This window comes from Zea mays, chromosome 5, assembly GCF_902167145.1.
Source record: "Zea mays cultivar B73 chromosome 5, Zm-B73-REFERENCE-NAM-5.0, whole genome shotgun sequence".
Lineage (NCBI taxonomy): Eukaryota > Viridiplantae > Streptophyta > Magnoliopsida > Poales > Poaceae > Zea > Zea mays.
Genome location: NC_050100.1, coordinates 150,682,239 through 150,709,772, shown reverse-complemented (window position 1 = coordinate 150,709,772; position 27,534 = coordinate 150,682,239). Strand labels below are relative to the sequence as shown.

The 27,534-nt window shown below is 46.6% G+C and overlaps 1 protein-coding gene across 1 annotated transcript; it reads left to right on the top strand.

Annotated features, from left to right (window-relative positions):
- The first annotated feature begins 2,315 nt into the window (after positions 1-2,315).
- On the top strand, positions 2,316-4,142 carry LOC103627031 (protein BZR1 homolog 4). The gene is made up of 2 exons (XM_008647381.3): positions 2,316-2,606; positions 3,339-4,142. The coding sequence occupies exons 1-2, from the start codon at positions 2,319-2,321 to the stop codon at positions 4,140-4,142; spliced, it is 1,092 nt and encodes a 363-aa protein (XP_008645603.3). The 5' UTR covers positions 2,316-2,318.
- The last annotated feature ends 23,392 nt before the right edge of the window (positions 4,143-27,534 follow it).

The following is a 27,534-nucleotide window of genomic DNA, read 5'->3' as shown; positions in this document are numbered from 1 at the left end:
GATTGTGAAAATGTTCATTTTAGATTTGATCCTAAGATTCTCCTCGGTTTTTGTTAAGTACTACTACTCACTTATTGACATCAAGATGACATCATACATGATTGCTCCACCACTTCTGTCTCTTCAAATTAGTGATTAGACTCATGTTCTATTATTTAAACTAGCCTCCTCAAACTATGACATCATACATGATTGTATCTTCACTTATTGACATCTAGATGACATCAAGAAACACACCAGCTTCTATCTCCGCAAACTAGCTTCATATTATATTCTTTAGTATTTACTCTCTATTGCACTTCCATTAGCAACTACATGAAGCTTTAGTTGGTGACCACTTTACACTTGTGTTTACGTAACACTGAATTGTCCCCTTCATTTACCTATCCCTTCACCGTTGAATCCATGGTTATATCAATGGTCATCTCACAAGGGTGGTTGTTGTAACTGCACATATATTGTTGTAATGCACACACACATGATTGCTCCACCATCATGTTCAGATTTTGTTACATGATGCATCATAGTAATATTGTTACAACTATGTCTACCATATCAACGAAGATTATGATGTTCCCAAAATTATCAAGCTATGTTAGTAATAACTTATAATAGCCGGTAATGTATATATACAATGATTTTTAGTTTACCAATTTATAGAAATGGTAATAATTGAATTATTTTTTAAAACATGTTTGTTATAGCAAAGATGGTTTTAGTTCATTATTGTGAATGTACCATGGTAGCTTCATGGTTTCATAAATGCTCACTAGCATTTCTATGATGAATAAGGATCATCCATTACAACTATAGCAACAACTATAGTCATGGAGGATCTATCGTAATCCATCTATTTTTTTTGCCAAAAAACGATTGCCATCAACATCTAAATCTAGAAACAACTTTTACGCATAATCATGCACATGCATACACACACACATCGCCAACGATTCTCTGTCGCATGAATGTACGTGAAACTATCATGCTCGTGTATGTTTTATATTATAGATAGTAACATAGATTTGCTTTCGTTACTAAAAAGCAAGTATTCTCTACGCGCCCAAGTAGAAGTAGTGACACTTTTATCCATTGAATCTCCGTTACAATCGTTGTTTTGACGAGGAGTGTGTTGCTATTGCAGTGGAAACATCCAATCAGGCACATAAAATGTAAGATTCTTTTACCAGACTAAACCCGCACATATATGGAGTTACTTCATGGTTGCACGACCACTGACCTCATATGTCCATGGTTTACATTCTCCATCATTGCCCAATCATGGCACGACTAAATCTAGCACACAACCTAAGGCCGAATCCAACCATCCCCCCTATTCATACTTTCTATTCATATTTAAATACCTCACTCTTCCCCCTATTTTATCTCCTCTCCAACCATCCCCCATATTTAGCTTCCTCTATGCACTTTAACCAAGCTATTTGACTTTTATATACATAAGTTTTTGGAGTTAAAAAAATACTACAATAGTCGCAGTACCGTAACACATATGGTTATTAGGTAATTAAACTTAAAAGACATTAATTTTATAGTTAAAATCACTAATCCATGAAGAGGGAGAGATTAGAGGGCCGTTGTTTAAGGTGAGACTTCTCCCCCTCCCCACATTGAGTGTTCCCCTTAGGGGAAACCATTGGATCACTCGAGTGCCGCCTCGGGCTAGCAAGTGAGCGGGAGGGGGCACGGTTGAGGACCGTCTAATGGGAAATACCAGTTATGGTGTTAGTGTGTCAGGAGCAGTCAATCCATACTTGAGCCCTTTTCATGCTCAGGACCGGTTTGGCACGGTTCTATAGCTATATCGGGCCCAACAGTGTGGCCCTATATAGCTTAGGTTAAGATTACTAGACTGGCTATATAAAAGTTCAAAACATTGTTTTGCAATATATACTACTGTTTAAAATAATGTACAGTTTATATAGTCTAGTTTAAAATAGAATGTGTTGATAAAAAGGTAGCTACCTTGTACCATAATAAATGCAGCTATCATAAAACTAGCAATCATCTACGTTTGCTCTACCCAGATCACTCCTCATCATCCATTCTTGGCATATCATTAAGACTAATATACCAGTGCTAAAAATTGCCACCGCTGAAATGGGCACCTCCCGCTCCTTGCGTCATGCATGTGTACCCCGAGCCATGGGCAATTGGGCATAATGGTAAAATCGCTGCCCTGACAGTTACAAGTGCGGCCTATATAAAGGTGCACAGGCAGCCGAGGCATCACCACCACAGCCAGCACCAGCAACATAACAACTTCTTCCTCACGAGCGAGCAAGCTCTGAGTTGTGAGAGGCATGATGGTGAAGGGAGTAGGAGCGGGAGGGAGCGCAGGCGATGAGGGTTGGGCTAGGGTAGCAGATGGGAGCGGGAAGGCGACGGTGCGAAAGCCGTCGTGGCGTGAGCGGGAGAACAACCGGCGGCGGGAGCGCCGTCGACGGGTGATCTGGTCGAGGATCTTCGCCGGGCTGCGCAAGCACGGCAACTACGCCCTCCCTAGGCAATGCGACAACAACATCGTCCTCATGGCCCTCTGCGAGGAGGCCGGCTGGACCGTGGAGGCCGACGGGACAATCTACCGCAGGGTAGCTAGCTCATGCTGATCCTTCCTCCCTGTTTTCTTGCTGCTCCGAGCTAGTAGCATGCATGGTCGTCGCCGCCGCCATCTTTCCATGATTTCGCTTCCGTTTTCTTTTGTCGTACGTCGTCCTGCATTGCTTGCTTTGCTTCGCTAATTTGCCGAGCTGCATGTGTACTATATATATCTTCGACAGTAGAGATGCAATGCAAGTCGACCATCTTTTCAATTCGCTTCGTCTTTTGTTTCTAGCATATGTCCAAAATTTGTTTTGTTTTCCCTTACGTACAGTCGCTCGTCATCTAGCTAGCTATCTACTGTTCCGTTGCGTTTCCGCCGAAATTGGATGAGTTCCCTTCTCCTGTCTTGCCGCGTGGCTGTACTGTGTGCAGCCATTGTGCTCTGACGAAAGCTAAGCTACCAACTACCACGCATGTGACGTTACTGTACACCGTACCACCACCATGCATGCCTGCGGCCTCTCCACATTGTGTTCTCGTCCTTGTTCTTTTGATCTGTATTTTTATTTACGTATTGTATTTTATGCGTGTTCTGATGATGATGATGCTTCAGTCGTGAGTCGTACTGTCCATTGTAAACTGAATGAAATAACGGATGTACAGGAAGAATAACTGCCGTCTGCTTTTACATCCCCTACTGAATGAAATAACGCATGCATGGATATGGCCTATCATTGTCCATTGATATCGTCTCCTCGGCTGTTGGTTTTGTGTTTCAGGGATCCAAGTCTCCGGCAGGTGATCAGCATAAGGCCGACAATGGAGGGTCTGCGCAGGTGAACCCAGGCGGAGCTTCCTACGTACAGAGCCGGGCGTCGTCGCCCTCCCGCATCACGCTCGGCGGCGGTGGCAGCAGCGGCGGAGCCGTCCCCGTTCCAGTGTGGCTCAAGAACCTGTCCAAGCAGCTTAGCGGCTCCTCGTACCCCAAGTACATCGCGAGCTCCTCCAGCTCCAACGCGCCGGCGACGCCGGAGAACAGGTACCCGTCCTCGTCCCGGCTGCGCTTCCGCAAGATGGCGCGCTCCTCCCCGTCGCCCTCCACTCCGACGCCGAGCCCGACAACGGCCTCCAGCGTGCTGGCGCCGTGGGCCGCTGGTGCTGGAGCCAGCCGCTACTCCTTCCAGGCATCCACCCCGCCGCTGATGAGTGTGAGCCCCATCACCGGCCGGGCCCCCGGCCCCGACACAGTGAACCTGCTGGCGGGGTTCCAGATATCCACCGCCGCGGCCAACAAGGCACCGAACTACAGCAGCTTCGCGGAGCCCGGGTCCGGGCCCCGCTCGACTTCTTTTTCTTCCTGGATGTTTCCGCCGTTGCCGGGACGGAGCAGAAGCGGGGCATCGGCGGCTGTTTGTGGCCGCGGCGCTGAGATGATGTCCCCACTCGGGTTCTCATTCCGCACGAGCGGCGGGGAGCAGGCTGGTACGAGGGAGGACGAGGACGTGATGACCGAGAATCCTGCCGATGAGGAGGGCCTAGAGCTCACCCTGGGGAACGCGTGGACCCGCAAGGACCGCGCTTAAGAGTTGAGATCACCGAGCGGCTGCAACAAGACGATGCGTGTGTGAGCTGATTGGGCTGGAAGCTATCTTTGTAGGAACCAACGTGGTCGTAGACTCAGTTTAACGGTTAAACAATAGATGTTTTCGTGCAAACTTGGTACAAACCAACTAACAAAAGTCATAAAAAATCAAAAAATTATAAATGTACTTCATTGATTACTCTATTATTGTATCAAATTTCAAGTTCAAATTCATCATTGTTAAGAGATACAAAAAAAAAGAAATTTTTGATATAAAAAGTGAAAATTATCTCTGAATTATCTCTTTTTTGTCTCTTAACAAATGATGAATTTAAATTTAAAATTTTATACAATGGTACAGTAGGCAATAAAGTACATCTATAATTATTTTAGAATTTTTTGTGACTTTTGTTAATTGGTTTGCACGAAGTTGGCACGAAAACTGGTTTCCATATGATATGTTGCCTAAACTTTAACCTCATCAAGATTGACGTTTAATTTTAGCCTATCTTATAACTATCTATCTTAATTAGATTCTTTAGTGCCTCATAGCTTAACAGCTATCTTATTATTACTACAGTCCGTAGTATCTCATCATCAGTTATCCTTTATTTCCCATCTTTGTTTTCGCTTCTTCTTTTCTGTACAAGAAATGGAAAATGATACATTTTGTTGTGGATGATTTAGCCTTGAACGTATTTTAGTGCGTATAGCCCCCAACTAGACCACTATGAGTGCTAAGCATGTTATCTAGGAAGACAATATAGATGAAAATGTTAGAGCTATATCTATTAGTAAGAATTTTTTTCATAGAAGGAGACCTCAATAGCCATGTATGTACAACAACTGTAGGTTTTAAGACGGTTTATGAAGGTTTTAGATATGGTAGTAGGAATCAGAATGGACATAAAGTGTTGGACTTTGCGATAGCTTTTAACCTATTGATAGCCAAGACCTTCTTTAGGAAGAGAGACTCCCATAGTTTACATAGTAGTGGTTAACACTTTAGTCAGAATAACTTTGTCCTGACAAGAAGAAAAGATAAACAAACATGTTTGGATTGTAAGGTAATACCTAAGGAGTGTGTTCTCTCAATATAAGCTTGCATTTTTAGGTGTGTGCCCATAGGAATAAACAAGCCAATATTGTTCGAACAAAGTGGTAAAAATTGAAAGGGGAGAATGTAGAAGTCTTCAAGGAAAGGGCCATCAAATAGGTGTAACACCCCGTCCCCTCTCAGACCGACGGTACTTAATCCTGCAACCCTTTAGGACCATAGACCATCCCACAGATCAACATGAGTTTTTTGTGTGCACTTTGTCCTCACTCGTACGTACCCGGAAAGACTTCCCGGTCGGTCACCCATTCCAAGATTGCTCTAGACCAAACATGCTTAACCCAGATGTTTTTTCAAGACAGGCTTTCGAAAAAGAAGATGCCCCTTATTTGTATGGGTTCTCTATTAATTCTATTAAGCTTTGGGCCAGCATATAACCACCCATTGGGGACAGGATATCACAACCCACCCCCTTAGAAGACTGATGTCCTCATCGGTCACCTCAAGTCAGGAACCTCCTCTCTTAGCCATGTCTGTGTGTCTAGTGTCGTCATATGCCATGTCATGTGACCACTTTGGGCCCACATATGCCATGCACCATGCACCATATACCCGACCCACTGGCCACACACGTCCGTGAAACCGCGAGGGTCGGCTCTGATACCATTTGTAGCACCCCATCCACTCGCAGACCGGCGATACTTACTCCTGGCAGCCCTTTAGAACCATAGACCATCCCACATACCAACACGAGTCTTTTGTATGCATTTTGTCCTCACTCATGCGCACCCAGGAAGACTTTCTGGTTACACTACAAGAGAAATGAGTATCAACGATAGGATATGTGATCATTAATAGTCCAAATGTGGTTGTCAAAAGTAAACAACGACCACAAAAATATGGTCGTCCATGGTCGGTAAATGTCCCGTCGTTAATTGTAATAATGACCACAAGTAGATTCTGGTCGTTATTCGATTAATGACCGGATATATGATGGTCATTAATTGTGGGGTATTAACGACCGCATAAAAGGCATCAACGACCAAATTTGTAGTTTTAGCGACCACATATGAGGCATAAACAACCTTGGTTTCAGCTATAATAGCCATAACTATTAACAACCACATGTCGACATTAATGTCCACTTACAATAGTATTGAAAACTGCATATGTATTCATTAATAGTATACCAAAGACACGAAAATCTATTTCATTTTGGCATGCACCAACAAACACTTCATAACTCATATATGAACCTCATTTGAAACAAGTATAACTTGTATTAACCAAAACAAATCTTATTATTACATATGAGATGTATTTCCATATAGTATAAAATCTGAAAAATATTTATAGCAATGCTCACACTAGGACTTTTTGTCTAACTACTACTTAATCTATTCTTTAGTTCTTCCCACTCCTGTTCCATATGGCTCTTTTCTCATCCTCGGACTCTTTCAGCTCTTCTATCAATTCAACCTTACTAATGCATGGACATCTAAGATTTCTTGTTTTCATGCCACCACCATATCCAACAATGTGATCCTGTCTCTTTGAAGGGAAGCACTTATCCATAAGTTCTGCATTAGAAAGAGAAGGATCTAATGATATTTGTTCCTCAAGTTGTGCCTACATTCAAAGATACCTTAATTTTAGAGGTTTGTAGTATGATATATCACCAATAGCTGGTTGCATATTCTTTGCATGCTTGATATAGTGCCGACACAAGTCACCATGCCAATTGTTCCATAGATCCCTAGCGTGCTCCATGATATCGTCTATGTTTTTAAACTTGTCCTAAAAAATTGTTAAACAGATGCCCCATATAAATGCACCATATTCAAGGATATATATACATATATAAAAGATAACACAATAATATAATGAAAGTATACCTTGACTGCAACAAAAATATGCTTCATAGATGTCTCGGTAATGTCTGTCCATTTCTTCACTCTCACCGGGGTAATAGTAGGATCATAGACAATTCTACCAATGTGCCAAGAGCATGGTTGTTGTAGAACATCACTTTAATCTTATGTCCTGGTTTAAGTTTAGCAAGATTCTTATATTTGTTTTTGCCATGGCCCCTTTTCTCTTTAGTTCTATCAACTAAAACATTTATATATACTTTCACCAATAAGTTGTGGTCCCATATAGAAAAGAGAAAAAATGCAGAACATGTCAAATTATATTTTTATCATACCATTTTTTGCGGCATCCATATTATTGTTCTGATATGTGTCCTGCAAGAGTCCCTCTCCTCTTCATTATGAGCTCTGGTTAAGGTGTCCATATTATTGTTATGAATATGTGCATTGTAAGTGTCCCTCCCCTCTTCATTATCAGCTCTAGTTAAGGTGTCCATATTATTGTTCTGAATTATGTGCCTTGCAAGAATCCCTCCCCTTTTCATTATCAGCTCTGGTTAAGGTACCAACTTCATGGTTCATGGCTGCATGACATGTGGAATAACGCATAATACTCAAAAGAAATAAATACTAGCATTTTAGTCTTGTACTGAAGGTAGGAAATACTCATATTTCAGCTTCTTTCGTGGTCTGACTCGATGCGACTATCTATCTTCTTTAAAAGATGCATTCTTTTTCTTGAATAATATATCTTCAGAAGCACCTTCAGAGTTCTCATTCTCATGTTCAGAATTATATTCACTTTTATGTTCATAATCAGACTCACTTTCATTAGAATAATTCTCACTGTCATGATCTTGTTACCAGTCCCAGTCCCATTGACCTTTGCTGCCATTTTTTCAATACTTCATTAAAATGCTCATCTTCTAAGTCATCTACAATACCTAGATTGTTAGTAAATTGAAATTGGCATGCAAAAATTATTGTAAAGGAATACATGAATGCAATATCAAAAACCATTTGAACCAGTATTCTGATTTATATAAGGCCTCTTCTTATGTTGATTCACGGCTGCCTTTATAATAGAGCTCTCATTGTTGATTGTTGTGCTAGTATTGGGTTGTGAATAGTACCTTCTCGCTGGTTTTAGAAATACTCTCATTGTTGATCTGTATGTCAGTAATTGGGTTTGGATATGATCTCCTCGAATGTTGCTGACGAAGCAATCCTGGGCTAATGAAGCTTGATCGGGCAGAGGTTATTACATTTCCATACCTACCCTACATTGATTCAACCTACGCAGATAGCATAGCAATAACATAAAATATTTATGTTTAATATAGGAAAAAAATATAAGCACACAAAATGGTATAAGCACACTCAAAACACTATAAATCAATGGTGACATGTTTTGTATCCTATGGAGTGATTAATATTCTAGAATCATTATTCCCTCTTTCCACCAAATGATGTAGTTGTAGGATCTTCAATAGCTATATCTTCCTCATCATCAAAATTGTCATCTTCATTATCTTCGTCGTCTGAATTTCCTGGAGGGACATTATAGGTGTCATGTGGCTGCATTTTGACAACCAAGTGCCACCCTTTCTGTCGGTACCCAAAATCAGGGGTACCCTCTCCTACAGCATGAAGACACCGCACCCACACGACGTCCCTTAGCCACGCGGAGGACCGCGCCTGACCCCACCGGATGGGCAGGCCAAAGGGCGCCATGTGGCAGGGAAAGACACCATACCCCAGTAAGGTCGGACCCCCACAGAAGGACACCGGACCCCTATATACGAGTCCGGTGTCCTCGGGTAAGTCCAAACTCCAGCAGGGTCCCGGAGCGAGAAGGACCCTAGTGTGTGCAGGGGTCCGGCGCTGACACATGTGCGGGCCTTGCCTCCGCTTCCCGCTCAGGCGGATATCCGCTGCTTGTGGCCCATGACATAAGCTACCGGGCCGACCCCGACGAGAAGCCGTGCAGCCCCTGCATTTATTGAGGAAAAGACGCGTCGCCTGCCACTGCGCCGACGGGCGACGTGCCCTCTCAGAATTAAATGCGTCCCGTCCCATCCGCTGCGTCAAGGTCATCCAGCAGGCGGCGCGCCTGCTGGGTCTGCTGGCAAACAGTGCGCCCGTGCCAGGCGGCACCCTATACTCGTCTTCTCTTTCGCAGGAAGCTTCCCCTGCACGCCAAGGATACACAGACCTCGAGCGACAGGGCACAAGAAGATTGCCTCGGCAACAGACATTAGAGGATCCAAGCTCTATATTCGTTATGTCTTTGGGCCCACATGTCGGGGCCCAGTCCTTTTGTGCATGCCCCCCTTCAGCTATAAAGGGGGAGGCATACGACGTTACAAAAGAGGCTCTCAGACCTAGCTTTAGGCATACACTCATAAGTTCATACAAGCTCCAAGCAATACATCACACAGTGGAGTAGGGTATTACGCTCCGGTGGCCCGAACCACTCTAAACCCTCGTGTGCTCTCGTGTGTTGATCCACCAGCCTCGTAGCAAGCAAAACGCTTAGGCCCCTCCTCTCTTCAGGATTTAGGGCGGGTGCAATCCGCCACCCGGCCGGGGAGATTTCCTCTCTGACATTTGGCGCGCCAGGTAGGGGGCTAGGCTTCAAGTTTTTGCTTGTTTTCTCGCTCAACATGATGGTGCGGATCATCGAGCACCACGCCGAAACTTCGGAGGATTTCGTGATGGAGCAAGAGGTTGCAGCCTCCGTGCCACGAGCGCCCAACCACCCGACTCTGGGACTGCTGCCGTGTATGCCATGTAGCAGCACACACCAGCGTAGGCGTCCCGGACTCCATCGAGGGCAGCGCCTACAGCGCTGTCTGCGGCTAGAGAATTGCTGCGCCACCCCCTAGCTCCACGGCATCACCGGGGGCCATGAAGCAGTGGCGCGACGACGTCGACCGGCTGCTCGGAATGGCGCATTCTACTTCGTCCAGGTCGAGGCCTCGATCATCCCAGCGCCAATGCGAGGCGACGATGTCTGTGCGCTCGCCCTCCGTAAGGGGTGCACAGACCAACGACCTCCGGGTGGAGCTCAACCGTAGGCGTACGGGAGAAGATGCCCGGGTCTCTTTGGAAAGGACGCGTGAGCACCGTCAGAACATTGAGGGTCGCAATCTTGACCGAGATTTCGCCGTGGAGGCACCGCAGACACCAGTGGGCGCTCGGTCCCAAACGGGTGTCCCCTTGGCAGGCGTGGGGTGTGTCGCCCTCGCAGACCATCTTCGCGCGGCGTCATGGCCGCCCAAGTTCCGGCCACACCTGCCGGAAAAATACGACGAAACATCAAACCCGTCAGAGTTCCTGCAGGTGTACGTTACCGCCATCACGGCAACAGGTGGAAACACCACTGTGATGGCAACATACTTTCATGTGGCTTTGTCTAGACCTGCCCGGACCTGGCTCATGAACCTCACCCCAGGATCAGTCTACTCCTGGGAAGAACTCTGTGCGTGGTTCGTGGCGAACTTCGCCAGTGCTTACCAACAGCACGGTGTGGAGGCCCACCTCCATGCAGTAAGGCAGGAGCCCGGGGAAACCCTCCGGAAGTTCATCTCCCGCTTCACCAAGGTACGAGGTATGATACCTCGAATTTCTGATGCTTCCATCATCACGGCTTTCCGACAGGGAGTACGTGATGAAAAAATGTTGGAGAAGTTGGCCACACATGACGTGGAAGCTGTCCCCACACTCTTCGCTCTGGCCGACAAATGCGCCAGAGCCGTCGAGGGTCGTGCATGGCACTCGGCCCCACAAACTGGAGCTGCCCAGTCGGGTGGTACGGGGCCTGTCCTCCGGTATGGAAAGAAGAATAAGAAGAAGGACTGCGACAACCAGAAGCCGCGGTCCACTGCTTTGGTGGTCGCGGCAGCGACCGGAGGCCAGGGCGAACGCAACAAACGCCCGCGACCGCAGAAGGGTAACATCGGTTCATGCCCTGTGCACCCGCATGGTCGCCACAGCGCCGCGGATTGTCACAAGATCATCGACCTCGCAAAATGCGTTAGCGAGCGGCGTGAACAGTCCTCCAAAGACGGCTCCCCGCCTCACCGCCGGCCCGGCAAGGAAAAGGTGGACAACGGTGAGGTGGTCGCGGCTGAACGAGACCTCGGGTATCAGTCGCCCGAGGGGGGCCTGAAGGATATCTTTGCCGGAGGCTCCTACTTCGGTGAAGACAACTAGACGGACCTCGGGGGAACTCTGTGTCCCCCGGTCTACGAAGCTGAAGCACGCCTTCCTCCGGAGGCCCTTCCGGACCTCCCACGGGTCCGAGCTGCACACAGGTACATGCAGAAGTGATCACAGCCAGAGACAAGGGTTCCCGTGTCAAATGAGGATAGGAACCCTGGGTCGGCGCTTAGCCCCGCGGCAAGTGCCACACCAAGAGGTGCTCCACAACTCTCCCCCAGCTGGGAAGGACCCTCCAAGGTAACGGGAGTGCACCGACCCAGGGGCAACCATCTAGCTACGACTGGAGGAGTACCTTACCCCGATGCCAAATATCTCTGTAAGTTTTATCCATAGAGCAAGACAAAGGGGTCGAGTCTGTTTCCTTTTTTATAACTAAATGACGCATACGTGTATGATAACCCGGTGGGGTCTACCCCCATGAACCAGGACTATTGGTCTGCACACATGCACGACAAGTTATGAAGAAGAAACTACCCCCCTCAGCCACGCTCTTGTGATAGTTCCATCTTGCTACTCTATGGTCCCACCTTGCAGTCTTTCTGATAGTACTTTTTAGCTAACCCACCCATACAGTTTCCATCTGTCTGACATGACGACATCCGAATTGAGCAGCCAGGCTTGCAGTTTAGGGCCCCTGATACGAAATTTGGGAGGTCCGACATCCTGGGGGCTGGCTCTAGAGAACGGGACCCCGTTCCATGGGGTGGTCCAGAGCCCGTGTAGCCGCTTAGCCTGGTCCCGTACCGTGGGCCTGCATGCTCCGCCACCCCGTGACGGGAACTTAGTATGTAGAGTTATAAGTCCTGTGGGTCCGACAACCTCGGGATCGGAGCTAGAGAAGGGACATTAGTCTCCTGGGGTGGTCCGGAGCCCGCGCAGCCGCTCAGCTTGTTCCCGTACCGTGAGCCTGCACACTCCACCACCCTGCGACAGGTGTCCTAGTATCTAGAACCGCGACCCAAGGGGGTCCGGAAACACAACTTGGCCACCCGGACTAAAACCTGCTGTAACACCCCAGGTGTTACTCAGGGTGTCCACCCCCAGGGTTACCCCCTTTTATCCATTATCACATGAAGATTGAATTGGGCAAAGTATACCACACTTGGAATTCTAGGTCCTAAGCAAGTGTAATCCACTTTGGATGTCATGCCCTAGCTTATCATGCACATCTAAGTGGGGATCTCCCAAAACCCTAGAACAAAACCCCCATATGCAATTATAACCCTAATTGAAGCCATGATCAAAAGATCATGTAAACATCATGATCATGGGTTGGGCCAAATATAAAAGTTGTAATATACTTAATAACCTACAATTAATAATAAGGAAGTACCCCCAAAAAGTTTTCAGAAAAGTCCTAAAAAGATCACCAAAGGTTGAACACAAGGGAGAAATTCAGATTTTGCCTAAGTCAAAAATCAACCCTTGAGCAAAGATCCCACTTGTTCACCTTGATCCCCTCTTCAAAACCTGTCGACCTAATGGACAAAGTGGCGCCAAATGAACCCTAGAATGCCCTGGAAAAGTTTGAACCCAAGCCAAAACCATTTGACACGAGTTGGCACTGGTTTTGTCTCGGTTTGCACAGAGCAGACAGACAAGACTTGGCGCTACCATATCTCCTCAACCAGACCACATCTACTCTTGGAACTTACATGAACTAGGTAGCCCTAGGTGCAGGGAAGAGATCTCCCACAGGCGGTAGGGCAAGATTCGTACGCCTGGCCGCTCAGCAGAGCGAAGAACACGGGCAGAAGCAACACGCCACGTGTTCGACGCGCTCTGAGCTCGCCAGGGCACGCCCGCGCGCGCCCCACGTGCCCGCGTCGCGCCAAACGGTTGAGCCGGCGCCCCGGCCGCGTCCGCGCCTATAAAACCCGCCCCAGCGCTCGGTTGCCGTCCCCATTGCTTCCTCCGTACCTCGCCGGACTCGCCCGAGCCAGCCATTGCCTCCGGCGACCTCCCCGCAGCCCGCCAGTGCCGACCAAGAGCCACCGCCGTGGCCAACCCCTCTCCAGTCCCCCTCCGTTCGATTCAAGCCCCCAGATAGCTTCCTGGTGAGACCGTGAGCCTTGCTCAAGCTTGAACCGAGGGCCCGCGTCACCGGAGAAGCCAAATCGCGCTCACCGGAGTTCAAGAACTCGCCGACGCACGTGGACCGGGTAAACCCCTTCACCATTTCCCGATTCGTTGCGCGCATGGCCTCTGTGTCATCCCGTGAAGCTCCTCGTGCCCATTAATTGAACTCTCCCACCGTGGTTTGGCCGGAGCAGGCACCGCCGTCGATCCCCGCCGCCTGTGTTCGTGGCCAGGGGAGCTCCGACCACCTCTGCCGCCGACCCGCACATCGACGTGACCGTCGCGACCTCCTGAACATCACCGACCACCTCGCCGGACCTCCCTCGCCGCCGGTAAGCCGCGCCACCCTTTCCTTTCCCGCGGCTACTGTTTCAGTTGAGGGAGGGACTGCGGGTGAGAGGGAGAGAAAGTCAGGGGGTTAAGTGAAAAGTCAGAGACTCAAGTGAATAGTGGCGTAAGGGTAGATCTGCGAGGTTTGATTCGGTTTAAACCCAGGGACCTCGGCGCAAACTGCTTTTCCAGAAAAACTTAATTAAAACCTGATTTAAATTCAAATAGAAACTTTAAAAACCCATAACTTCTGTTTGGTTTACCCAAATTTGGTCAAACTAATTTTGCCAGACTCTAAATAATGTAACCTGTCTAAGAAAAATATAAAACCCCATAAGTACTATAGAAAAATGTAAGGTCCTGATTTAATTACAGTTTGAACCAAAAGCTTAATAATAGCAAGAAAAATGGTTGTATTATTTAACTAAGGTTAGAAAAATTTAGAGAAGTTATTATCTACCTACTGACCTAGTTAAAAATGTTAAACACCTCTGTCCACTACATTAGGATAAATTTTACCCCTTATTCCATAATATGTTTAAGATTAAGAAAAATAGGAAAGGTGACATAAATAAGGAACCAGAGGGCACCCCTATTTTTGTTGTGATACTTATTCAATGTAGTTCACTGAAAAAATATATCATACCCTATTGTAGTGTAAAATAAGAAAGCTATCTTTTAATTCAATAAAATAAGAATAACTTAGAAAAACCCTACAAAAATAACCCTAAGGTGAAACCTCCCCAAACCTTAGGATAACTAATGTTTTGATAATAAGAACTTAGGAAAAATAAGAAATCTGTTGTTTGACATTTTTCAAATAATAATGTAGTAGAAAGTGCCTTTTAGACATTAAACTTGAGAAAATCATAACTAAATAACCACCCCTTAGTTTCCTATGATTTTTAGCAAAAAGACCTATTATTACCAGAGGATGCCAACAAAAATAACCTTTAGGTCGGAACCTACCCCTAACTAGGAGGTGTAGTGTGAAGTGGCCCATTTGGCCTAACTTTTGTTATTTTTGTATAAAGCCCAACTTTTATACTTTAAGCCTCAAATTCTTAAAACAAGCTAAAATAGCCAGTGACAACCCACTGTAATTTTTACAGAATTTTTGGAAATTATTAAAACCCTGTTGTAGTTCAAACAAACACTAAAAGCCTAAATGGAGATTAAGGAAAGAGAAATGAAAGATGTGAATAAATGTTGTCCCAAAAACTTTGTAATCTGTCCACTAAGATAGATCAAGCAATGCAAATCCCCTATGTTATCCTAAAGGAAAACTTAAGTCCAAAGGGTAATAAGTCTATCTATGTACCACTAGAAGCCCCGCATGACTAAGAAACCCTAAGTTACTTCTTGGCTAGTTTCTTTAGCTTAATGGTCTTAAATCTTGCATAATCATGACATACATGTTCATTGCATTTCGATAGACTGTAATCTTGCTGACGGAGAGTACATCCTCGTGCCGGAGCAAGGAGCTGCTCAGGAGGTAGCCCCAGATCCAGCACCCGAGCCAGCACCAGAGGACCTGCCTGCCACTGCTTTGGAAGGCAAGCCCCGGTTTTATGCATAACCTGTTATTATACTATTTTACTTCACTTAATGCTTGTAGGATTGATTGTGCACTTAAGTGTAGGAATTGGTTTGAAACCCTAGTTGCATGATCTCAGGAATCCCATTGAGATGAATACTAGTATGATAGGTCGAGTAGTTGCTTTATTTAATTAGGATCTCGGTAGAAGACGAGTGATTTTTCTAGCACTCGCGCGAGATCAGGGAATTGATTGTACCCACTTTCACATTATCATGATACTGGTTGATGGACAACAATCCTTGGGGATTGGTCGTCTACGAGATGAAATTCGAATAAGGATTAAGGTGTGGTACCGTGTGTCAAGCGTTTGAACGTACTAAACACATACCGAGAAATATGGTAAATCGGTAAGCCTAGTACCTGATTGAACCTGGCAGTAGACTTTGCCCCTCACGCGACCTGAGACGAGGTCTCCCATTCCGGTTATGGTGGGTACAAGTGCGGTCACTGCACGACGGCCAGTCGGGGTCAGTGAGGCATTGTACGCCAAGGCGGTGAGCCCTGTTCTGCTGACGGGGAATCGATGGGGACGGTTGATATGTGTGGGGACGGAGTGCCCCTGCATGTCGTGTGTTTAGGTTTACCTTGCAAGGATAAAAACTCGATTCGAATCGTCTGCTTCTCGCAGTTAATGAGACTGCTTGATCCATGCTGCTACATTGAGTAATAAGTGGAAGTATGATGAGATGAGATAAGATGTTGATTGTTAATAATGCTTGCTACCATGTATGAGTATATAGTTCACTTTTAGCCTTAAGAGAGTCACACTTAACTTTGATTAAGTTAAAATCTTGATTTAGAAACTCAGCTAGTGCTTTTGGCAACCAAACCCCACAGCCAAACAGCTGCATGTCTAGAGGTAGAGGAGTAGACTCCTCACACCGGGTAAGTCTAGCTGAGTATTAGTATACTCAGCCTTGCTTGTGGCATAATTTTTTACAGGTTCTCTGGAGGAGATGGTTGTTGGGATAACTTGGCCGTCCACCTTGCCACCGGGTTGGACTGTTGAGTGGGACCCTGCCTCGGCTGAGGAGGAGCATGGGGAGTGATGGGACAGGCTTCCCCATCTCTCTGTTTAATTATCGTTAGTTTTATTCCGCTGCACTTCGAACAATGATGGATACTTTTGCAAAAACTCCGATGATGATAATGGTGATGTAATAATTTAACATTGTGGCATGTATGGTTTTATGCTTTATTGTATTTGCTCTGTGACTCACCTTCGAGTAAGAGTGTGGTACTTGATCCTGTCAGTGGCCGTGTCGGACTAGATCCGAGGGATTGACGGGTTATTCCCATTTAAGTGTGGTCTGGCCTCTAAGGCGGGACTTGGGCACTTAAGTTGGAATAATTCGGGCAGTTCCGCCACAGCTGGTATCGGAGCTTGTACCACCACAGAGGAATCAATAAAATGTAAATACCATCAATTTTTCTAAATAAAATTGGATAGAAACAAGGTTGGATAGATAGTAGGACGAGCAGGATAGACCTAGGACGTGAAGCCTTAGGTTACTAGAAGGGTAGCTAGGTGGCTAAGTAACTAGGCCCTACAGGCCACTTTTACAGGATGGGAGTTCCTCCCTATTCCTTTTATCTTGTTATGAGGTCGTTCAGGACGAGCATGCATGCATTCATAATTAAGCAAATGGATAACTGAGTAAAAGACTTAAAAACAAGATAACAACCAACTAGGTCCCTAGTGCCTTTTTACTTAACTAGAGAAGGGCTGAGTTTTATGTTCCTTGTTCTTTTTACCATTCTTTTTCTTTTACTTACGCTTAACCGTACACAGATGACTTCCCACGGATCCTCCGATGACGGAAATGCACTGACCCACACGGACGGACATGCACGAGAGGGTTTTCCCCGCATTTTGTGGGAGGTACTTCAGGGGGCTGGATACACGACACCCCCTCAGTACGCGGTGCAACAGTTCGAGAAGCACCGAGTGCCCCGCTGTAGGGTGAGGATGACCTTGGAGCCTCATCCCCTGCAGCCAGGCTGGCGCTCCTTGGATTCCGAGTCTTTCGGGTACCGGGCAGAGGACACGATTGAGGCGATCGCTCTGCATGGATTGACTACCTTCTGCGGATTCCACCCCTTGGAGCTGGCTACCCACCCCATTGGCTTGTTCCCCGCTGAGAAGGAGGACGACCCAATGTGGAAAGATCGGGTGGAGCATGCCAAGGATATCTGGGCCATCTACCCAGGACAGACTGCGCACTTGACAGTACGGTGCATGAATGCTCTGTACCGACTGCAAGTGATGCGCGGTGAGGCAATGTCCCACCTGATGGCACTGCTGGAGGCAACAAAGATCACGCTGGATGACAGAGAGGAGCTCGTGGTGGACTTATCTCAAGAATTAGTGGAGAAGGACTTGCAGGTGGAGCAGCTGTCCACCGATATTCAAGAGTTGGAGGAGTTGGTAGGTACAAGGGAGAACACCATTGAGGTTCTCGAGGATCAGCTCCTTAACACTCAGCAGCAGCTTGCTGAGGCTAACGAGCACCTGGACATGCATCACCAGGAGATCCAGGACCAGGAGGACAACGAGGACGTCGACATTGAGGGAGGAGATGAGCCTGCCTCCAGTGTGGACACTGCTGGCTCGGGAAGACCACCTTCCCCCGAGTCAAGTGTTGCTTCGTTCGCTCACTAGGTGTCCAGGGTAGGCTTAGAAGTTGGATAGTCGGACTCCTCGCAGCTAGCTTAGCTTTTGCACCCTTGGGGTACTAGGCTAGGTAGGGTTGAGTCATTTTGGAACAATTTGATGTAACCGTGTTAAACTATCTTGGGAGCTTGTTTGATGGATGCTATTATCAGTTTAAATTTGGAAGGAAAAATTTATGCCTCTTTAAACTCCCTTTTGTTGAAGTTAGAGCCTATCATGCTGTTTTAACTTTGTCCCCGTGATGAAATCTTGAAATTGGAACTGTGGTGTTAAGTAAGTATGTGGTTTTTCAGATGGCTGGGAGGCAGCGTCGTGGCCAGAACGAGCACGTTCCACCACCACCCCCACCTCCCACTCTGCAGGAGCTCATGGCTCAGCAGAATGAGATCCTGAGGCAGCTGGCTCAACGTCAGCCACCACCCCAGCATTATGGTGGTGGAGACCACCAACGTCACCCCGCGGCGGCCACCTATCAGGAATTCCTCAGCACCCAGCCTCCACTGTTCACAAGGGCGGAGGACCCACTTGATGCAGATGTGTGGCTGCGAGTGGTGGAATCCAAATTCCCACTGCTCCATGGAGTTTGCTCAGAGGTCACCAAAGTCAGGTTCGCCACCCAGCAGCTTCGCGGACCTGCAAGGACTTGGTGGGATCATTTTCTTGCTATGCAGCCAGAAGACCGAGAGGTGGAGTGGAGGGAGTTCAAGGCAGCTTTTAGAGGACACCATATACCAGCCGGGATCATGGACAGGAAGCTCAATGAGTTCTTGGCACTCACTCAGGGCAACAGGACAGTGTTGCAGTATGCCCAGGCCTTTAATGACTTGTGCCAGTATGCGGGATATCATGCGGATACAGATGAGAAGAAGAGGGACAGATTCAGAAGGGGGCTCAGCACTAAGCTCCGGGATCGTCTCAACACCGTCAGGGCCAACATCTACAATGAGTTGGTCAACATGGCCATCTCCCAAGAGGACTGCATTACCGCTAGGCAGGCAGAGAAAAAGAGGAAGACCCCCGTGGCAGGACCCTCAGCTCAGCCACAGCGTTTCCGGATTGTGTCCGACACCCAGGGCAGGGGACCCCAGCAGCAGCAAGGGCGATGGGTAATCCGACCTCAGCAGCAGCAGCAGCAGCAGGCACCCAACCGCAACCAGTTTCCAGCACAGCGGAATAATCAGCAGCAGCAGTACCGCCAGGCCAATGACAACAGATGTTTCACTTGTGGCAACACTGGGCATTATGCCAAGAATTGCCCCAGGAACCAGCAGAGGCAGGGGCAGAATGCTAACCAGAACCAAGGCAAGAGGCAGAAGGTGCAAGTGAGGCAAGGCAGGCTGAACTTCACCACCATGGTTGATATCCCAGAGGGAGCACCCGTCTTGACTGGTATCTTTACAGTTTTGAATTATCCTGCTATTATTCTTTTTGATTCTGGTGCATCACACAGTTTTATCAGTACCAAATTTAGTGCCAAGTGCCAATTGCCTTTTCACCACACCAATGGGGGTATCACAATCTCAACACCAGGAGGCAGGGTTGCCTCCTATCAGATCTGTAGGCACGTGCCAATTAAGCTGGGTAGTCTCATTTTCAAAACTACCCTAATGATAATGGGATTGGATAGTGTGGATATCATCTTAGGGACTGATTGGTTGTCACGACACCACGCAGTGATTGATGTCGCAGCTAGAGCCATAGAACTCCGCTCCCCTTTGAATGGTGAGATTACCTTATATCTACCCGACCAGGGATGCACCCGTTCTTGTGCCTTTGTTATGATAGAATCCCCAGTGGAAAAGATCCCAGTGGTCTGTGACTATCCAGATGTTTTTCCGGATGAATTGCCAGGAATGCCACCTGACCGAGATATTGAGTTTGCCATCGAATTGCAACCCGGGACCGCTCCTATTTCCAAGAGACCCTATAGGATGCCTCCCGCGGAATTGGCAGAATTGAAGAAACAATTGCAAGAGTTGTTGGACAAGCGGTTTATTCGTCCAAGCACTTCACCATGGGGATGTCCAGCATTATTTGTGAAGAAAAAGGATGAGAGTTTGAGGATGTGTGTTGACTACCGTCCTCTCAATGCGGTAACTATAAAGAACAAATACCCGCTGCCCCGCATTGATGTTCTGTTTGATCAGTTGGTTGGAGCCAAGGTATTCTCCAAGATAGACCTTCGCTCAGGATACCATCAAATCAAGATCCGCGCTAGCGATATTCCCAAGACGACTTTCTCTACCAGATATGGACTATATGAGTTTCTGGTGATGTCTTTTGGGCTGACCAATGCCCCGGCTTATTTTATGTACCTGATGAATTCAGTGTTTATGCCAGAATTGGATAAGTTCGTGGTTGTCTTCATTGATGATATTCTGGTTTATTCCAAAAATGAAGACGAACATGCTGAGCACCTGCACATTGTGCTTCAACGACTGCGCGATCATCATCTTTATGCTAAGTTGTCTAAGTGTGAGTTCTGGCTGAAGGAGATTAAATTCTTGGGTCACACAATTTCTCAGGATGGGATATCAGTTGATCCTGAGAAGGTGCAAGAGGTGATGGATTGGAAACCCCCGACTACAGTGAAGCAGATTCGGAGTTTTCTGGGATTAGCAGGGTATTATCGACGATTTATTCCGGATTTCTCCAGAATTGCCAAGCCAATGACTGAGCTGTTGAAGAAGGGAGTCAAATTTGAGTGGAGCCAAAAGTGTGAAGATGCCTTCCATACCTTGAGACAGCATTTGACAACAGCCCCAGTGCTGGCCCAACCTGACAACACCAAGCCATTTGAAGTTTATTGTGATGCTTCTGGTACTGGTTTGGGATGTGTCTTGATGCAAGAGAGCAGAGTGATTGCTTATGCTTCCCGGGCACTCAGGCCCCATGAGCAGAACTACCCTACACATGATCTGGAATTGGCAGCTGTAGTTCATGCTCTTAAGATATGGAGGCACTACCTGATGGGAGCTCACTGTAACATCTACACTGATCACAAGAGTCTCAAGTACATTTTCACTCAGGCAGATCTGAACATGAGACAAAGGAGATGGTTAGAGTTGATCAAGGATTATGATTTGGAGGTGCATTACCACCCAGGTAAGGCCAATGTTGTGGCAGATGCCTTGAGCAGAAAGGCCCAGTGTAATTGTATGAGCATGGATGTAGGAGTGACCACCCTGTGTGATGAGTTGTGCAGATTGAACTTGGAAGTTGTTTCTGTGGGTGACCTAAGCTATATCTCGGTAGAACCCACGTTGCAGGAGCAGATCATAAGGGCTCAGGTTGAAGATAAGGGTGTTCAGGTTATCAAGGATATGATCAAGCAAAAGGCAGAGAAATACAAGTGTTTCCGGCAGGACAGCAAGGGAATTCTATGGTTTGGAGATCGATTGGTTGTTCCTAAGGACCCTGAGCTCAGAAAGAAGATACTAGATGAAGCTCACCTTTCCAAATTCTCCATGCACCCTGGTAGCAACAAGATGTACCATGACCTCAGATCTTTATATTGGTGGACTAGAATGAAAAGGGAAATTGCCAGGTACATATCCGAATGTGACACCTGCCAGAGAATTAAAGCTAGTCACTTGAAGGCAGCAGGCCCTTTGCAACCCCTTCCCATACCATCTTGGAAATGGGAGGACATTTGCATGGACTTCATAGTGGGATTACCCAATACCTCCAGGCACCATGATTCTATTTGGGTTATCGTGGACAGGTTGACCAAGACTGCTCATTTCTTGCCAGTGCATACCACCCACAGGGCAGAAAAGTACGCTGAAATTTATATTGATCAGATAGTAAGGTTGCATGGTATTCCCAAGACCATTGTATCTGACAGAGGAGCACCTTTTGTGGCACGATTTTGGGAGCAATTGCAAGAGTCACTTGGGACCCATGTCATCCGAAGCTCAGCATATCACCCCCAAACAGAAGTCCAAACAGAAAGGGTGAATCAGATTTTGGAAGACATGTTGCGAGCATGTGCACTACATTATGGAAAAGATTGGGACAAGTGTCTGTCTTTGGTAGAGTTTTCTTATAATAATAGCTACCAGTCCAGTCTGAAGATGGCACCTTTTGAGGCATTATATGGGAGAAGGTGTAGGACCCCACTGAATTGGTCTCAAGCAGGAGAAAGGGAAATTTTTGGGCCAGACTTGGTACTCGAGGCAGAGGCAAAGGTCAGGGTGATTACCAAGAACTTGGAAGCTGCTCAGGCTAGGCAAAGGAGCTGTCATGATAAGAGGCGGAAGCCTCTACAGTTTGAGGTGGGAGATCATGTCTATCTTAAGGTATCACCCACTAAGGGTGTTCAGAGATTCGGGATCAAGGGCAAGTTAGCTCCTCGCTATATTGGACCCTACGAGATCAAGGGGGCTTGTGGACCCGTAGCCTATCAAGTGGAATTGCCACCTCACATGTCGGCAGTTCATAATGTGTTCCATGTATCTCAGCTGCGGAAATGCGTTCGTCTACCCACTGAAGTACTCTCGGAACCAGACATTGAGATAGAACCAGACTTGTCCTATCAAGAGTACCCCGTCAAGGTATTAGACCAAAAGGAGAGATCAACTCGGGCAAGGTCGGTCAGAATGTATAAGGTTCAGTGGAGTCACCATTCAGCAGAAGAAGCTACATGGGAGACTGAGGATTTTCTACGCTCTCGCTTCCCCGACTTTCTACCCAAAGGAGTCGGTATGTAACCCCAAAACCCCACCCCCACCTGCCCTTTGAATCCAATTATAAGAAAAACCTAGATAACAAGGATAGTCTAAGTTGTGGATTTAACTTAAGAAGGGCTTCCTTCTGAAGTTGCAAAGAGGATGACATTCGAAGAGCAGTTAATAAGAGAAACTTAAGTGTGAAGGAAAAACAACACCAGCACACCTTCAAGCACCCTCCAAGGGAGTCTACCTAAATCTCGGGACGAGATTCCTTTAAGGGGGGAGGGCTGTAACACCCCAGGTGTTACTCAGGGTGTCCACCCCCAGGGTTACCCCCTTTTATCCATTATCACATGAAGATTGAATTGGGCAAAGTATACCACACTTGGAATTCTAGGTCCTAAGCAAGTGTAATCCACTTTGGATGTCATGCCCTAGCTTATCATGCACATCTAAGTGGGGATCTCCCAAAACCCTAGAACAAAACCCCCATATGCAATTATAACCCTAATTGAAGCCATGATCAAAAGATCATGTAAACATCATGATCATGGGTTGGGCCAAATATAAAAGTTGTAATATACTTAATAACCTACAATTAATAATAAGGAAGTACCCCCAAAAAGTTTTCAGAAAAGTCCTAAAAAGATCACCAAAGGTTGAACACAAGGGAGAAATTCAGATTTTGCCTAAGTCAAAAATCAACCCTTGAGCAAAGATCCCACTTGTTCACCTTGATCCCCTCTTCAAAACCTGTCGACCTAATGGACAAAGTGGCGCCAAATGAACCCTAGAATGCCCTGGAAAAGTTTGAACCCAAGCCAAAACCATTTGACACGAGTTGGCACTGGTTTTGTCTCGGTTTGCACAGAGCAGACAGACAAGACTTGGCGCTACCATATCTCCTCAACCAGACCACATCTACTCTTGGAACTTACATGAACTAGGTAGCCCTAGGTGCAGGGAAGAGATCTCCCACAGGCGGTAGGGCAAGATTCATACGCCTGGCCGCTCAGCAGAGCGAAGAACACGGGCAGAAGCAACGCGCCACGTGTTCGACGCGCTCTGAGCTCGCCAGGGCACGCCCGCGCGCGCCCCGCGTGCCCGCGTCGCGGCAAACGGTTGAGCCGGCGCCCCGGCCGCGTCCGCGCCTATAAAACCCGCCCCAGCGCTCGGTTGCCGTCCCCATTGCTTCCTCCGTACCTCGCCGGACTCGCCCGAGCCAGCCATTGCCTCCGGCGACCTCCCCGCAGCCCGCCAGTGCCGACCAAGAGCCACCGCCGTGGCCAACCCCTCTCTAGTCCCCCTCCGTTCGATTCAAGCCCCCAGATAGCTTCCTGGTGAGACCGTGAGCCTTGCTCAAGCTTGAACCGAGGGCCCGCGTCACCGGAGAAGCCAAATCGCGCTCACCGGAGTTCAAGAACTCGCCGGCGCACGTGGACCGGGTAAACCCCTTCACCATTTCCCGATTCGTTGCGCGCATGGCCTCTGTGTCATCCCGTGAAGCTCCTCGTGCCCATTAATTGAACTCTCCCGCCGTGGTTTGGCCGGAGCAGGCACCGCCGTCGATCCCCGCCGCCTGTGTTCGTGGCCAGGGGAGCTCCGACCACCTCTGCCGCCGACCCGCACATCGACGTGACCGTCGCGACCTCCTGAACATCACCGACCACCTCGCCGGACCTCCCTCGCCGCCGGTAAGCCGCGCCACCCTTTCCTTTCCCGCGGCTACTGTTTCAGTTGAGGGAGGGACTGCGGGTGAGAGGGAGAGAAAGTCAGGGGGTTAAGTGAAAAGTCAGAGACTCAAGTGAATAGTGGCGTAAGGGTAGATCTGCGAGGTTTGATTCGGTTTAAACCCAGGGACCTCGGCGCAAACTGCTTTTCCAGAAAAACTTAATTAAAACCTGATTTAAATTCAAATAGAAACTTTAAAAACCCATAACTTCTGTTTGGTTTACCCAAATTTGGTCAAACTAATTTTGCCAGACTCTAAATAATGTAACCTGTCTAAGAAAAATATAAAACCCCATAAGTACTATAGAAAAATGTAAGGTCCTGATTTAATTACAGTTTGAACCAAAAGCTTAATAATAGCAAGAAAAATGGTTGTATTATTTAACTAAGGTTAGAAAAATTTAGAGAAGTTATTATCTACCTACTGACCTAGTTAAAAATGTTAAACACCTCTGTCCACTACATTAGGATAAATTTTACCCCTTATTCCATAATATGTTTAAGATTAAGAAAAATAGGAAAGGTGACATAAATAAGGAACCAGAGGGCACCCCTATTTTTGTTGTGATACTTATTCAATGTAGTTCACTGGAAAAATATATCATACCCTATTGTAGTGTAAAATAAGAAAGCTATCTTTTAATTCAATAAAACAATAATAACTTAGAAAAACCCTACAAAAATAACCCTAAGGTGAAACCTCCCCAAACCTTAGGATAACTAATGTTTTGATAATAAGAACTTAGGAAAAATAAGAAATCTGCTGTTTGACATTTTTCAAATAATAATGTAGTAGAAAGTGCCTTTTAGACATTAAACTTGAGAAAATCATAACTAAATAACCACCCCTTAGTTTCCTATGATTTTTAGCACAAAGACCTATTATTACCAGAGGATGCCAACAAAAATAACCTTTAGGTCAGAACCTACCCCTAACTAGGAGGTGTAGTGTGAAGTGGCCCATTTGGCCTAACTTTTGTTATTTTTGTATAAAGCCCAACTTTTATACTTTAAGCCTCAAATTCTTAAAACAAGCTAAAATAGCCAGTGACAACCCACTGTAATTTTTACAGAATTTTTGGAAATTATTAAAACCCTGTTGTAGTTCAAACAAACACTAAAAGCCTAAATGGAGATTAAGGAAAGAGAAATGAAAGATGTGAATAAATGTTGTCCCAAAAACTTTGTAATCTGTCCACTAAGATAGATCAAGCAATGCAAATCCCCTATGTTATCCTAAAGGAAAACTTAAGTCCAAAGGGTAATAAGTCTATCTATGTACCACTAGAAGCCCCGCATGACTAAGAAACCCTAAGTTACTTCTTGGCTAGTTTCTTTAGCTTAATGGTCTTAAATCTTGCATAATCATGACATACATGTTCATTGCATTTCGATAGACTGTAATCTTGCTGACGGAGAGTACATCCTCGTGCCGGAGCAAGGAGCTGCTCAGGAGGTAGCCCCAGATCCAGCACCCGAGCCAGCACCAGAGGACCTGCCTGCCACTGCTTTGGAAGGCAAGCCCCGGTTTTATGCATAACCTGTTATTATACTATTTTACTTCACTTAATGCTTGTAGGATTGATTGTGCACTTAAGTGTAGGAATTGGTTTGAAACCCTAGTTGCATGATCTCAGGAATCCCATTGAGATGAATACTAGTATGATAGGTCGAGTAGTTGCTTTATTTAATTAGGATCTCGGTAGAAGACGAGTGATTTTTCTAGCACTCGCGCGAGATCAGGGAATTGATTGTACCCACTTTCACATTATCATGATACTGGTTGATGGACAACAATCCTTGGGGATTGGTCGTCTACGAGATGAAATTCGAATAAGGATTAAGGTGTGGTACCGTGTGTCAAGCGTTTGAACGTACTAAACACATACCGAGAAATATGGTAAATCGGTAAGCCTAGTACCTGATTGAACCTGGCAGTAGACTTTGCCCCTCATGCGACCTGAGACGAGGCCTCCCATTCCGGTTATGGTGGGTACAAGTGCGGTCACTGCACGACGGCCAGTCGGGGTCAGTGAGGCATTGTACGCCAAGGCGGTGAGCCCTGTTCTGCTGACGGGGAATCGATGGGGACGGAGTGCCCCTGCATGTCGTGTGTTTAGGTTTACCTTGCAAGGATAAAAACTCGATTCGAATCGTCTGCTTCTCGCAGTTAATGAGACTGCTTGATCCATGCTGCTACATTGAGTAATAAGTGGAAGTATGATGAGATGAGATAAGATGTTGATTGTTAATAATGCTTGCTACCATGTATGAGTATATAGTTCACTTTTAGCCTTAAGAGAGTCACACTTAACTTTGATTAAGTTAAAATCTTGATTTAGAAACTCAGCTAGTGCTTTTGGCAACCAAACCCCACAGCCAAACAGCTGCATGTCTAGAGGTAGAGGAGTAGACTCCTCACACCGGGTAAGTCTAGCTGAGTATTAGTATACTCATCCTTGCTTGTGGCATAATTTTTTACAGGTTCTCTGGAGGAGATGGTTGCTGGGATAACTTGGTCGTCCACCTTGCCACCGGGTTGGACTGTTGAGTGGGACCCTGCCTCGGCTGAGGAGGAGCATGGGGAGTGATGGGACAGGCTTCCCCATCTCTCTGTTTAATTATCGTTAGTTTTATTCCGCTGCACTTCGAACAATGATGGATACTTTTGCAAAAACTCCGATGATGATAATGGTGATGTAATAATTTAACATTGTGGCATGTATGGTTTTATGCTTTATTGTATTTGCTCTGTGACTCACCTTCGAGTGAGAGTGTGGTACTTGATCCTGTCAGTGGCCGTGTCGGACTAGATCCGAGGGATTGACGGGTTATTCCCATTTAAGTGTGGTCTGGCCTCTAAGGCGGGACTTGGGCACTTAAGTTGGAATAATTCGGGCAGTTCCGCCACACCTGCAGATACCGAGCATGTATCAAAGGGCGACTAATGTCAGACAGAGCACCCTATGAGGTGTGCTACTAATGCTTTCTAGCTAAAAGTTGTGTATAGATCTAGATCCCGGCGAGTTGCCTCGCGAGGATTGTTGACAACCTTTTCAGAAACGCTGGTATCCAACCTCAACACATCAAGCCTGCATCCCAGGCGGGGGGGGGGGGGAAGAGTCAACAACATCGCACACAGCAAGAACAG